The 14,155-nt window shown below is 42.8% G+C and overlaps 2 protein-coding genes across 2 annotated transcripts in view; both read left to right on the top strand.

The window, feature by feature from the left end:
• The window catches only part of cmss1 (cms1 ribosomal small subunit homolog), a 65,352-nt gene extending 58,109 nt beyond the window's left edge, over positions 1-7,243 (top strand). The window contains exons 2-10 of the mRNA XM_024010213.3: positions 2,275-2,411; positions 2,508-2,585; positions 2,712-2,850; positions 5,640-5,699; positions 6,021-6,123; positions 6,236-6,296; positions 6,406-6,493; positions 6,625-6,713; positions 6,856-7,243. Coding sequence (XP_023865981.1) covers positions 2,275-2,411; positions 2,508-2,585; positions 2,712-2,850; positions 5,640-5,699; positions 6,021-6,123; positions 6,236-6,296; positions 6,406-6,493; positions 6,625-6,713; positions 6,856-6,939 — 839 coding nt within the window. The 3' untranslated portion in view covers positions 6,940-7,243. The remainder of the gene's footprint in view (positions 1-2,274; positions 2,412-2,507; positions 2,586-2,711; positions 2,851-5,639; positions 5,700-6,020; positions 6,124-6,235; positions 6,297-6,405; positions 6,494-6,624; positions 6,714-6,855) is intronic.
• Positions 7,244-7,850: 607 nt separating this feature from the next.
• Positions 7,851-12,620, top strand: tmem30c (transmembrane protein 30C). Its single transcript, XM_024010182.2, has 8 exons — positions 7,851-7,957; positions 8,336-8,544; positions 10,339-10,455; positions 10,588-10,695; positions 10,804-10,894; positions 11,060-11,209; positions 11,564-11,776; positions 12,151-12,620. Exons 2-8 carry the CDS (start codon positions 8,347-8,349, stop codon positions 12,336-12,338), a joined length of 1,065 nt encoding a protein of 354 aa, XP_023865950.1. The 5' UTR covers positions 7,851-7,957; positions 8,336-8,346; the 3' UTR covers positions 12,339-12,620.
• Positions 12,621-14,155: the final 1,535 nt, after the last annotated feature.

Below are 14,155 nucleotides of genomic sequence, written 5' to 3'. Positions count from 1 at the left end.
GAACATTTGAAGTGTTGATGTGTGTACTAGGCTATTTGATTACATTTGTATGTTACAGCACTTTGGTTTCACTAATAAATATGTTGAAATGGAACCAAATTCTGTTTCTGTCTTCAGTCCTTTTTAAATAGGATAGAGGGGCTATATGGGCTACTAAGGTATAGGTCTAATGTGATAGTTTGCCTATAACCAGCCTGAGTAGGTCTATAACTCAATTCCTAATCTATTCAGTGTAGAGAAATTAATCTAATGGGAAATGAGCTATTATCAGGCTGATTTAATGCATGTCGGTTGAATTTGGAAAAATCCACCCTCACTCGGCCCCACCCCACTTCCTCAGCCAATCAGGAGCCCCTGTTGCGTTGCTGCCGTGGCGTACTGCATACTTTTTACTAAACGCTATGTGCTAAATGGTATGCGACAATGAGTAAATAGTATGCAGTTTATGTATGTATAGTATGGATATTCGGACATGGCCTCTGTCTATAAGGGTCCAGATGCAGACACACAGTCATCTGTATTGTAGAGGGCCCAGATGCAGACACACAGTCATCTGTATTGTAGAGGGCCCAGATGTTCAGAACACACAGTCATCTTGTATTGTAGAGGGCCCAGATGCAAACACACAGTCACTTGTATTGTATGAGGCGCCCAATGCAACACACAGTCATCTGTATTGTAGAGGGCCCAGATGCAGACACACAGTCATCTGTATTGTAGAGGGCCCAGATGCAGACACACAGTCACTTGTATTGTAGAGGGCCCAGATGCAGACACACAGTCNTGTATTGTAGAGGGCCCAGATGCAGACACACAGTCTGTATTGTAGTGAGAGGACCTTATAGGCTTATGAATCCATGGGAATTATAATGAACTATTGGTGGTATACACATGAAGAGGGAATCAGGCGTTGGAGTCTTATAAACATATTATCAACTGATAAACTATTCAGCCTACACATTCTGTCTAGAAAACACCTCTACTCGTGTTGATCAATACCCTATAATGACAAAGCAAAAACAGGTTTTTAAAATGTTAGCAAATTTATAAAAACTGAAATATCACATTTACATAAGTATTCAGATCCTTTACTCAGTACTTTGTTGAAGCACCTTTTGCAGCGATTACAACCTTAAGGCTTCTTGGGTATGTTGCTACAAGCTTGGCACACCTGTATTTGGGGAGTTTCTCCCATTCTTCTCTGCAGATCCTCTCAAGCTCTGTCAGGTTGGATGGGGAGCGCGTCCCTGCACAGCTATTTTCAGGTCTCTCCAGAGATGTTCGATCGGGTTCAAGTCCCGGCCCTGGCTGGGCCACTCAAGGACATTCAGAGACTTGTCCCGAAGCCACTCCTGTGTTGTCTTGGCTGTGTGCTTAGGGTCGTTGTCCTGTTGGAAGGTGAACCTTCACCCCAGTCTGGGTTCCTGAGCGCTCTGGAGAAGGTTTTCATTKAGAATCTCTCTCTACTTTGGTCCATTCATCTTTCCCTTGATCCTGACTAGTCTCCAGTCCCTGCTGCTGAAAAACATCCCCACAGCATGATGCTGCCACCACCATACTTCACCGTAGGGATGGTGCCAGGTTTCCTCCACACATGACGCTTGGCATTCAGGCCAAAGAGTTTAATCTTGGTTCCAAGAGCATCTTGTTTCTCATGGTCCATTAGGTGCCTTTTGGCAAATTCCAAGTGGGCTGTCATGTGCCTTTTACTGAGGAGAGTCTACCGTCTGGCCACTCTACCATAAAGGCCTGATTGGTTGTCCTTCTGGAAGGTTCTCTACAGAGGAACTCTGGAGCTCTGTCAGAGTGACCATGGGGTTCTTGGTCACCTCCCTGACCAAGGCCCTTTGCAAAAATTTCAACATCAAAAAAACTCTTCGCTTTGTCATTGTGTGTAGATTGATGAAAAAATCTAAAATAATCGATTTTAGAATAAGCCTGTAACGTAACGAAATGTGAAAGAAGAGGGGGGCTCTGAATAGTGAATACGGTGGGGCCAGTCAGTGTTGTGAAATGTCCAGATTTAGAGGAGGTATAGAGGTATTTACGAGCGGGCATTCTCTTCTGTCCTCTTTTCCCATGGGGCCTGGGCATGACTTCACAGCATTAGAGGCGAGGATGAGAGCTAGCTAGGCATTTGGTATGGCTGTATGTTACAACATTGGCTTGCAAGGTGACAAAGTATACTCCTCTTGGTGACAATGCACCTTGTAACTATGCCTGTCCAGTGAGGTTGATTAGTTACACTAGAAGTTGCACTTTGTGCTCTTTCAGATTCCCCCGTGGGAGAGGAGGAGAGCGAAGAACCGGAGAAACAGCCKACAGAGCAAGCATCCCCACGGGAGAAGAAAGGAAAGAAGAGGAAGAGTGTAACAGAAACCCCAGTCCCGGTCAAGAAGAAGACTGCACTGGTATGTAATAGTTTGTTGTAAACTTCACACTTCTGACTTCTATGTGTTTTTGTTTGGATWATGTACTGCTTCTCTCAATTCTATTTGTCTACACAGAAATCACAGACGGAGTGTTTTATGGCTCAGGAGAAGAAAGAGGATGAAGGAGAAAAAAAGCCCAAGAAAAAGAGAAAGGTAAGATTGAGGATGGAGGGCATTGAAGAGACACCTGCTGTACCAAAGAGGAACTGCCGTTAAAATGTGCCTACATTCAATTGCATTGGAGTTAAAAGTGGGAATTGTGGCTTTGTGTGTATTCAGAAGAAGAAGAAGACCATCACAGACGTCCTCGCCACCTCGGAACCCAAACCGGGCTCTTCAGGTGACCTGCAGAGCCTGGTTCTAGAACACTTCAAAGACAAACGCTCCGTCATCGAGCTGGAGGATCTCAAACTACAGGGTGAGTCACCTTTGACCTTCCAACTGTTACACCTGTGTTGTTGTTTGTGTCACACTGCTTTGCTTTATCTTGGCCAGGTCACAGTTGTAAATGAGAACTTGTTCTCAACTGGCCTACCTGGTTAAATAAAGGTGAAATTAAAAAATAAATGAAACACACTGGTACTCACTGCCGATAGGTACTTATCACAGTGGGGGGCCATTCCTTCTCTTGCTAGAACAAAAGCGGTACCTGCTCTGTCCTGACCCGGTAGTGACGGACCTGCCAATTCTACTTGTAGCAATGTTTGCCAGTGGCCAACAACTTTACTTTGAGCCAATCAGAGAGCACAAACCCTCAAGTGGGGGAGCCAACAACAAAAAAGGAAAAAAAGAGGGCATTTTCTCTGTACATCCACAGATGAGCCAGTCACACTTCATATGCAATGTACCGTAGTAATATGTAATGGTAGCGAGCTAAGTGCACAGACGCAATGCACACAACACTAAATACTTCCTCCAAGCTAGCTAACCACTGTAGCAAGCAAATATTGACATTGTAATTAAATCACAATAGTTTCCATGAAACAGCTGCCTGTGTTAGCTGCCGAGTTTGTGCAGTGTTCTTAGCTAACATTAGCTAGCTAGCTAAACATTTGGCTATGAGCTGGCACTGGCAGTATGGGATTATGGAGAGTGAATTCAATTGTTTCTTCGTCATCTTGCTAGGTAGTTATCAAGTTAGTATCAACAAGGGCTAGTATCAACAAGGGCTTTCTACAAAATGGCAACATTAGCACAGATAGCTTGGAATCTAGACCATAAGCAATGGATATGCATTGCCAAACTAGCGGTTAAGATCGTTGGGCCAGTAACAGYAAGGTCGTTGGTTAAAATCCCTGAGCCTAAAAATCTGTCTGTGCACTTGAACGAGACACAACCATAATTGCTCCTGTTAGTCGCTCTGGAAAAGAGTTTGCTAAATGACTAAAAAAGTATAAAAAAAAAAATATATATATATATATATGAAAAATAACACTACTGCCACTTTCTGGTTTGGAGTATTTTAACAAGACTGAGTGGATGACGAATTCAAAGGACTTTGCTGTGTGAACACAAAAGAGATTGACTGCCGACACCTGAGGTGCTAAGTACGGTAGGCAGGCAAGCATTGGACAATCCTACTGGTGTGTCTGAGCTTTAAGGCCCATCAGTCTGTCTAAAGGCGTCCACATGCTTCCCAGCCGAAACGTTTCAGAAGAGGTCTTTCATACAGTATATTATAATGACATTTTGTGACGTTTTTGTTCATTTTGGACTTTTTAAAAACTTTTTTTTAGTTTGTTTTGAACTTTTTTTGTTTTTTTCGTCTGTTTGGGCACACAATGTTTTCTCAGGCAAGCCGAAGTCTACGCCCTTTCGTCGGTGATTGGTCAACAGTAAAGATTTGTTGAGAGACGACTCATTTTCATGCACATTTTTTCATTAACCTGGATCAGATCCTTTTCTTTTCAATTTTCGCCTAAAATGACATACCCAAATCTAACTGCTTGAAGCTCAGGACCTGAAGCAAGGATATGCATATTATTGATCCCATTTGAAAGGAAACACTTTGAAGTTTGTGGAAATGTGAAATTAATGTAGGAGAACATAACACATATCTGGTAAAAGATAATATAAAGGAAAACACGTTTTTTTTCATCTTTGAAATGTAAGAGAAAGGCCGATATGTAATCTTAGGGGTCTAGGCACAATTTAGATTTTGGCRACTAGATGGCAGCAGTGTATGTGCAAAGTTTTAGACTGATCCAATGAACCATTGCGTTACTGTTCAAAATGTTGTATCAAGTCTGCCCAAATGTGCCGAATTGGTCAATTGATACATTTTCAAGTACATATCTATAGAGAACATACAACAATAATATGGTAATAAAAAATTTAAGTTTACACACTCCCAGGAATGTCAGAAACTATGGATAATTAGCTTCCCTGCAGAAAAGACACTAACCTTCACACATGTAGATGGGGGACACACAGCAGGGGTTCAAACTGTAGAACCCAGTTCCTACATTTGAATATCATTTTTTTTTTTTTTTTTTTTTAAACAAGCTACATTTTATCTCTGGGACACTCAGGATGACACATCAGAGCAAGATTACTGAATGTAAGTACATTATTTACCTTCAGAGGTGAATGTATCAAACCAGTTGCCGTGATAAGTTTTTTGTTGTTGTGCACTCTCCTCAAACAATAGCATGGTATTTTTTCYCTGTAATAGCTACTGTAAATTGGACAGTGCAGTTAGATTAACAATAATTTAAGCCCATATAAGACATCTCTATGTCCTGGGAAATGTTCTTGTTACTTACAACGTCATGCTAATCACATTAGCACACGTTCGCTCAACCGTCCMGCGGGGTGGGGGGTGGCGATCTTGTAGATGTTTTAAGAAATACTGCACTAAACAGCTTAGTTCGATGTAAAATTGTGTGATTAAGATATCCTAGGCAAAACGTCAAAATGAGTGACAGATTTCTTGAATTATCGTAGATTCATTCTGACTATTGAGGAAGTGTATACTGGCTACGATGTCTCAAAATGGACAAACTGTACTCTTGCCGGTTTTTTTTCTTGTTTTTGAAGCTGTCCTTTTATGGGAGTACACTCGTTCGGTTTGCCTAGCTGTGTTCGGATAGGTGAACTGAAGCATGCTGACAAGTCTCTCTGTCTCTCGCATTCTTTCTCTCTCACTCTTACTCACTTTCTCTGAATTTCCTAATGTGACTTTCTTCTCTGATTGGTCACTCCCAGATTCCTGCTTCGTGAGGAGTAATGACCTCACACACAGCCTCTCCTCCTACCTGAAAGAAAGTGAGTTCAAACCATCACACCATACATACCTAAATACATAACATTTACATTACATACCTCTCACCAATACATTACTCCTTTTTAACCTCCATGTTACACTAATAGGACTGTGTCCCATATGTGCTCTAAGTCTTCTGTCATGTTCCTAGATGTGTCCTTGGGTATTAACTCAATAGTCTGATGTTGGCTTCCCCTCCTAATCGCCTCTCCTTCATCTGCACTGCTGTTGTAGAGAAAATGAGGAGAGGAAGCCACTTTAGACTATTGACATCCGTCCCTTGTATCACAATTATATGTTTTTCCCTTTCTCTTTTCGCTCAGTTTGTCCCAAATGGGCTAAGGTCCAGAAGCAGCACACAGAGAAGAGTTCTGTGGTTCTGCTCATCGTCTGTAGCGCCGCGCTAAGAGTCATCGAGCTCATCAAGTGAGTGACAACGCACATCTCCCTCTGTTACCATTTATCATCTTTTATTGTGTATACTTTATGGCACTTCTCAGCTCAATATAATGCTCCCTTGTTTTTACATCTTCACCAGACAGTTAACCACCTTCAAGGGAGAGGCCAAAGTGCTGAAGCTGTTTGCAAAGCACATCAAGGTAACAGACCTTACAGTACAATAGATTCCTATGAATATTAATGTGTACAGATGAGCCATRCTGTGAGTGAAGCCAAGCGTGACCGTCCTCTCTGTCTTTCTGTCCCCAGGTAGAGGAGCAGGTGAAGCTCCTACAGACGGGGGTGACACACATCGGCGTGGGGACACCAGGGAGACTGAGCGCCCTCATTGAGAAAGGTACAGCTTGTCCTTAGTGTGGATTAACTTACTGTGACTTTATTCTGATCCTCTAACCTTCAACCGGAGGTGTGCACTAATTCACTCCCCTTCAGGGATTTYACCCCTATCTGACCTCTGACCTTTTCCAGAGGGTCTGACCCTGCCTCCCCTGCGTTTCCTGGTTCTGGACTGGAACTGGAGAGACCAGAAGCTTCGCAGGATGGTGGATGTTCCTGAGGTGAGACTACAACGCCCCCTGCTGGACCAGTAACAGTCACGCTTTACACAGCATGGAAAATTTACTCTAGTAGTACATGGGCTTTCTGCCAGACAGACTATATGGAGTTTCTTAATYACACAGCCCTCTTTTTCACTTCCAGGTCAAAGGTGACTTGCTGAAGCTGCTGGATATGGGGATCTTGAAAGGTTGTAGGGAAGGAAAAGTCAAAGTGGGACTGTTCTGATACAAACACACACCTAGTGCCATAATCTTCCATTRTTTTTATTTCACCTTTATTTAACCAGGTAGGCCAGTTGAGAACAAGTTCTCATTTACAACTGCGACCTGGCCAAGATAAAGCAAAACAGTGCGACAAAACAACAACACAGAGTTACACATGGGATAAACAAACGTACAGTCAATAACAATAGAAGAATCTATATACAGTGTGTGCAAATGGCGTGAGGAGGTAAGGCAATAAGTAGGCCATAGTAGCAGAGTAATTACAATTTAGCAAATTAACACTGGAGTGATAGATGTGCAGATGATGATGTGCAAGTAGAAATACTGGTGTGCAAAAGAGCAAAAAAGTTAATAAAAACAATATGGGGATGTGGTAGGTAGTTGGATGGGCGATTTACAGATGGGCTGTGTACAGCTGCAGCGATCGGTGAGCTGCTCAGATATCTGATGCCATATACTGAGATACAAACACACACCTAGTGCCATACTCTGCTATATACTGACATACAAACACACACCCAACCAAGTCAGACTGGACCTCTTCTCATCATGCTCTTMTTCACACGCGAGCACAAACACTCACACGCAACAAAGTTAATTAGGGCCCCTCAAACCAATCCTGTCTCCATAACAGACAAAGACTGCTGGACATTTCAACCATCTACCCTATCCTGTTTTTACCCTCTCTCTCTGTGACACTGTGTTCTTGTTCTATTTTAAGTGACCATGTAAAATGTCTGATATGGTTTATAAGGTGTTGTAGTTCAACAATAGCACAGCCCTCTGTGTGACACAGCCCTCTGTGTGATGGCTTGAATAAAGACATTTGAATGGAACCAGACTCTCTTGTTTGTTCACACCAGCGGGAAGCCCCTCCCACTGAGTCTGTGATGTCATGAGTTGTTTCGCCCAGTAGGTAGTCTGGTTTGTCATAACATCCTGTGTGTAAGTGTGTTCTACAACAAGGAGGCTGGAACAACGGCAACTAGTTCAGTGGGGAAGAAATAACGGATTGTAAGGTACTGTCGGAAAATAAATCAGAGATATTTTAGTACTTGGATGATAGGCTGTAATACATCAGTGTGTGTGTATGTATGTATGTATGTAGGACTGAATCGCTAGGGAAGGAGTGAGCGAAGAACAGTAGAAAAAGAACAAAAGAGGAAGTAGAGCAGAGGATTCTAGTTAATGAGTAACAGCCAGCAGCCTGTCTCAAAGGTCTTCCCCACCCTAGCCCTAAGCCTGCTGGGAAAAGTCTCTTGGCAGGCAGGGGAGCGAGGGAGAGAAATGTTGATAAGACTGCATTAAAGAAGACCGGAAGAGAAGAGAGGGAAGACTCCTGTTCCTTGCTTGTTTTCTGGTTGTCTGACTTTCCCGGTCTCATCACCCTTCCCCAGCCGGAGCTCTCATGGGCAAGGCGAAGGCCAACGCTGGGCCCCTGGCCCGGAGGCCTGATAACTCTGCTTTCAAACAGCAGAGACTGCCTGCCTGGTCCCCCATGCTCACAGCTCAAACCGTCCTGCCTTTCTTCTACGGTATGGCCACTGTGTGTGTGCTGCTGGGAGTGTGGCTACTTGTCACCGTGCAGAATACACATGAACTGAAGGTGAGTAAGCGATCCTTTCAGATAAAATATTTTTTTATTCTACCGTTGCACACAATAACTTGAAATGGAGCAGGTAACACCCTCCAGAGCGCATAGCTTATGTAACCATGAACACAAGATAGAGGTAGAAAGAGACGATAAGAGAGAGGACTTCCAGGGTATTCTGTGAAGAAGTGAAGCTACAGTATAATAAATGGCTGTGGGAAACAAACATTATAAGATTCATATAGATTTGAATGTGTTGGCTATACAGAGCATTCAGAAAATATTCAGACCCCTTGACTTTTTACACATTTTGTTACGTTTCAGCCTTATTCGAAAATAGGATTAAATTGTTTTTTTCTCTCTAAATCTACATACTACCCCATAAAAAAAATTATGAAATATCACATTTACATAACTATTCAGACCCTTTGTTGAAGCACCTTTGGCAGCGATTACAGCCTTTTTGGTATGACGCTTGGCACACCTGTATTTGCACAGTTTKTTCCATTCTTCTCTGCAGATCCTCTCAAAATKTGTCAGGTTGGATGGGGAGCATCGCTGCACAGCTATTTTCAGGTCTCTTCAGGGACGTTCGATTGTGTACAAGTCATGTCTCTGGCTAGACCATTCAAGGACATTCAGAGACTTGTCCCGAAGCCACTCCTGCGTTGTCTTGGCTGTATGCTTAGGGTCGTTGTCCTGTTGGAAGGTGAACCTTCGCCCCAGTCTGAGGTCCTGAGCGCTCTGGAGCAGGTTTTCATCAGGATCTCTCTGTACTCTGCTCCGTTAATCTTACCCTCGAGCRTGACTACTTTTCCAGTCCCTGCCGCTGAATAAAATCCCCACAGCATGATGCTGCCACCACCATGCTTCACCGTAGGGATGGTGCCTTGTTTCCTTCCGTTGTGACACTTGGCATTCAGGCAAAAGAGTTACATTTTGGTTTCATCAGACCAGAGAATATTMTTTCTCATGGTATTYGAGTCTTTTACGTGCCATTTGGCGAACTTTTAATGAGTGGCTTCCGTCTGGCCACTCTACCATAAAGGCCTGATTGGTAGAGTGCTGCAGAGATGGTTGTCCTTCTGGAAGGTTCTCCCATCTCCACAGAGGAACTCTGGAGCTCGGTCAGTGACAATCAGGTTATTGGTCACCTCCCTGACCAAGGCCCTTCTGACACCGATTGCTCAGTTTAGCTGGGAGGCCAGCTCTAGGAAGAGTCTTAGTGGTTCTAAACTTCTTCCATTTAAGAATAATGGAGGGCCGCTGTGTTCTTGGGGACCTTCAATACTGCAGACATGTTTTGGTACCCTTCCCTTGATCTTTGCCTCAACACAATCGTGTCTCGGAGCTCTGCGAACAATTCCTTCGACCTCATGGCTTGGTTTTTGCTCTGACATGCACTGTCAACTGTGAGACCTTATATAGACAGGTGTGTGCCTTTCCAAATCATGTCCAATCAATTGAATTTACCACAGGTGGACTCCAATCTAGTTCTAGAAACATCTCAAGGATGATCAATGGAAACAGGATGCACCTGAGCTCAATTTCGAGTCTCATAGCAAAYGGTCTGAATACTTATGTAAAAAAAGTACCTGTTTTTTATTTAGAATAAATTTGCAAAATAATCGCTTTGTCATTATGGGGTATTGTGTTTAGATTTGATGAGGAAAATATTTTATTTAATCCATTTTAGAATAAGGCTGTAACGTAACAAAATGTGGAAAAAGTCAAGGGGTCTGAATACTTTCCAAATGCACTGTATATATTTCTCTCCCTCCTGCTATATCTCCTTCCCTCCCTCTACAGGTTGACTACACACACGRAGGGTCATGTGATAAGTGTTTTGAGATGCGTAAAAACCGTTCCAATGCGAGCCAGAGCTGCAACTGCACTGTGGTGTTTACCATTGAGAACACGTTCAAGGTGTGTGAGTATGTGTGTTTGTCTTGGTCTGTACACTTCGACAAGACCACAAGCTAATGTACTGTATGTGTCAGTGTTAAAAATGTTGGAATCCAAGTAAGACGGACAGTGATTATGTGTTTCCTGTCCCAGGGAGATGTGTTCTTCTATTACGGCCTGATCAACTTCCACCAGAACCTCCGGCAATACATGGACTCCAGGGATGATGGACAGATGATTGGGAGAAATAAAAACCTCAAGGTAGCTACTGTTAATCTATCAATCTATTATTCTCTGTCTTCATCCTCTTAATTTCCTGGTTAATTCTGAGCTTTTACAACATCAAATCCTTCCTGTCTGTCTCTACAGAACCCGAGCTCCTATTGCGAGCCCTTCATGAAGGATAAGAACGGACTCCCTATTGCCCCTTGTGGGGCTGTGGCCAACAGCATGTTCAACGGTATTACACCATTACTCAGCAAATCAGTTTGTCATCAGTCTCTGCTAATAATGTCACTGCATTAATATCCAGTGATATGATCAAATCTCTCCCTGACATGAAATACCTGGTTTGATTAATTGACTGATTTGATTTCTTGATGAGTTTTGTTTGTGTTTATCCCAGACTCCTTCACTCTGGTGTACCACTCAGCAGCGAGCAGTCGGGTGGTTCCTCTGTTCAGGAAGGGCATCACCTGGTACACCGACAAGAACGTCAAGTTCCGCAACCCACAGGTGGAGAACAAGACCCTAACGTTAGCACAGGTGTTTGAAGGTGTGTCTCACAACACACCCACACAGTGTGTTCACAGCATGTTCAAGCGTCACAACGCACCCACACCAGTGAAGTTCAGCCAGCATGTTCACAGCCGACACAACACACCCACACAGTGTGTTCACAGCATGTTCAGCGTCACAACACACCCACACATTGTGTTCATGGTCATGATTATTATTAATACCACATTTTAATTTAATAGACATTTCTGTCGCTGCTCTCTTGCCTTTCCAAATGTTGTATGACTGTTGTCAAAACCTTTTCCAAATCTCAATGTCGTATAACTGTTGTATTGCTGTTGTTAAAACATTGTCTGGACTCTAGATGTAACCGTTGTCTGTGTGTTGTCAGGCACGGGCCAGCCTCTGTACTGGCAGAAGCCAGTGTATGACCTGGACCCCTGGGACCGCAACAACAACGGCTTCATCAACGAAGACCTGATCGTGTGGATGAGGGAGGCTGCCTTCCCCAACTTCAAGAAGCTCTACGGGGTCCTGAACCGAGCCATAGAACCCTTCACCGAGGGGCTGCCGGCTGGAAACTACAGCGTCCTTATCTCCTACAGTATCCTTTGTTATGCATATTACTGTTACCAGGGAGATCACAGTCAATCAAATCAAAACTCTGATTTTTTTTACTGTATATTCCAACAGCATGTTCCTATTTCCAACTCTTAGGTAGGTAGATTGGGGTTAATGTAGCTAGTCTCTCTTTGGATGGTAGTGAAAACCGTAGGTTGTGGCTTGGAATATTGGATGTTTATTTGGTCAGTTACAAGAAAGTCATAGCACAAAAACACCAACAGCTATTTCCTTTATTTGTGTGAAAACAATTGTTAGCCCATTAATAGTAAGCCTATTTAAATCCTCTGTTAAGATGAAAGGTTTGTGTTCACCTTATGTGGCTATGTTTATCCTTGACCTCTGCCCCCTCTCCAGACTTCCCAGTGGAGTACTTCCAGGGCAGAAAGGAAGTGGTCCTGTCCACAGTCAGCTGGTTTGGGGGTCAGAACAACTTCCTGCCCATAGCCTACCTGGTCACAGGCTGTCTCATCCTGCTCCTCGCTGTCATCCTCACCGCCGTCTGGTGGAAGTTTGGTAAGAACGGACGGAATATGGAGGAGTGATGGAAAAGGTGACGAAGAAGAGGAGACATATGGAATTCATAATACTGTAGATACAGTGAATGTGATTATTAAAATGGTCAATGGTCTAAATTTATGTAGTTCTAGATTAGAGATGGGGTTTGTGTTTTCAGCATTTGATCATCATGAATGCTTGTACTTGGTTTAATTTCCCTACATGACCATGTGGTGGCAGTAGTGCTTTTAGAATGAAACGAGGTGGGAAACCATAGGAAATTGTTTTCAGTGCTTGAATATGCATTAAAGACATGCTCTAGAACTTTGGTGACGACTAAGTCTTTTTTAAGCCTCCCACTGGGTGTGTCAATGTGTAGTTCATAAATGAATAATCTATGAGCAGAATTACTGTTTTACCTCAATTAGCCAGTTTTTCTAGAAACTGCTACACCATTTTCCCTACATGTTCCAGCTCTCTAGCAATTTGAGTTCAACCAATGAGCTTCAGTCTCACGCTCGTGAGTACTATCAGAACTACCACTTTAAGATGTGAAATATGAAGAAATCATTGACGTTTTATTTTATTCACTGTAGACTGTAAAAGGTTTTTTTTAAGCTTTAAAAGGCTTTATTTCTCCTTGTACAATCTGTGAAGACAGAAACACAGTGACCAGGGAAAACACTGACCTACAGCCAGCCTACCTACTGAATCCCTAACCTTTAACCTAAAGTTCAACTGRTCCAGGTTCAGATTTGGTGTTCAGGACAGGGATTGACCGGACTAATGTGCTCCACTGACTACAAACATGACTAATCAAACACAGATGCAGTACACTCATAGGGACAGTCGTACAGACATAGCTAGCCGCACACAGATACTCTCTTTAGGACAACCATACAAAGACACTAATGAAAGCCATTACATTGATACCATAGACAGCAATTCAGACACACATACTAGAATGAGGYGTTTCTGTAAATATTAACTTCTGCATGCTGATTGGCCACTAGTGATAATGTTCTCTCGCCGTACCGTCTGTCAGGATCCGTACCATACACACACCTGACGCGGTAACCTAGACTACTCCAGTGTGAGTTTGGCTGGAGTGGATCATCTTCCTCTAGCACACAGAAGTCCTCCAACCTCTGGATTCTCTGGGAATTTACAGACGGTGGCCATGATAAATGATGCATAATAACAAAACATAAGGCAATGTTTAGTCTCACTGACATTTTAGAAACAGCTCCTCTCTAGTATCACCATGAGGGCAGATTCTTCCTCTTCAAGTAACTGGTCCTAGTCTGGCAGTGTGAATCCAATCGGGCAAATACAAATGGCACCTAAACGTTATGCAGAGGTCCTTTTTGACTGTCACGTGAGGCAAGGTGTCCATGACAACAGTGTAACCATAATTATTTGAAGCTGATTCATCACCGCTTTCCATAGTGTATTTTTTTTGTGAGTCATTTTCAGCAGGAATTATAAAAGAAAAATAAATAAAAAATAATTTTTCAGAAACTTCAAACAGGTTTTTGGTGTGGATTTCACTCTAGCTTTATGTATAATGTGATTGGTTAAACTCAAACATTTTGACAGGTCTGATTTTGTGAACTAACTGAAAGCTGAAATAGTACAAGCCTCCAATCAAAGCGTACCATAGTAAACTGAGGAAGCTCCTCTTTAGACAGGTGACCTTTGGCCTTTATGCAGAGAACACTTCAGTGGTAGAAACATTGACTTTCTATAGAAGGCAACCACTTCAGAGAACCTATTGTTTCACTTTTAGATTGACACGAAAGGAACTAATAGATACTCAGTTTGACAAAACATCAAATTAAGAGACACACAGAGGGGACTTGGC

The sequence above is a fragment of the Salvelinus sp. IW2-2015 genome, linkage group LG2, assembly GCF_002910315.2.
Source record: "Salvelinus sp. IW2-2015 linkage group LG2, ASM291031v2, whole genome shotgun sequence".
NCBI classification, from domain to species: Eukaryota; Metazoa; Chordata; class Actinopteri; order Salmoniformes; family Salmonidae; genus Salvelinus; species Salvelinus sp. IW2-2015.
The sequence above is the reverse complement of the archived record's forward strand: the minus strand, read 5'-3'. Positions and strand labels throughout refer to the sequence as shown.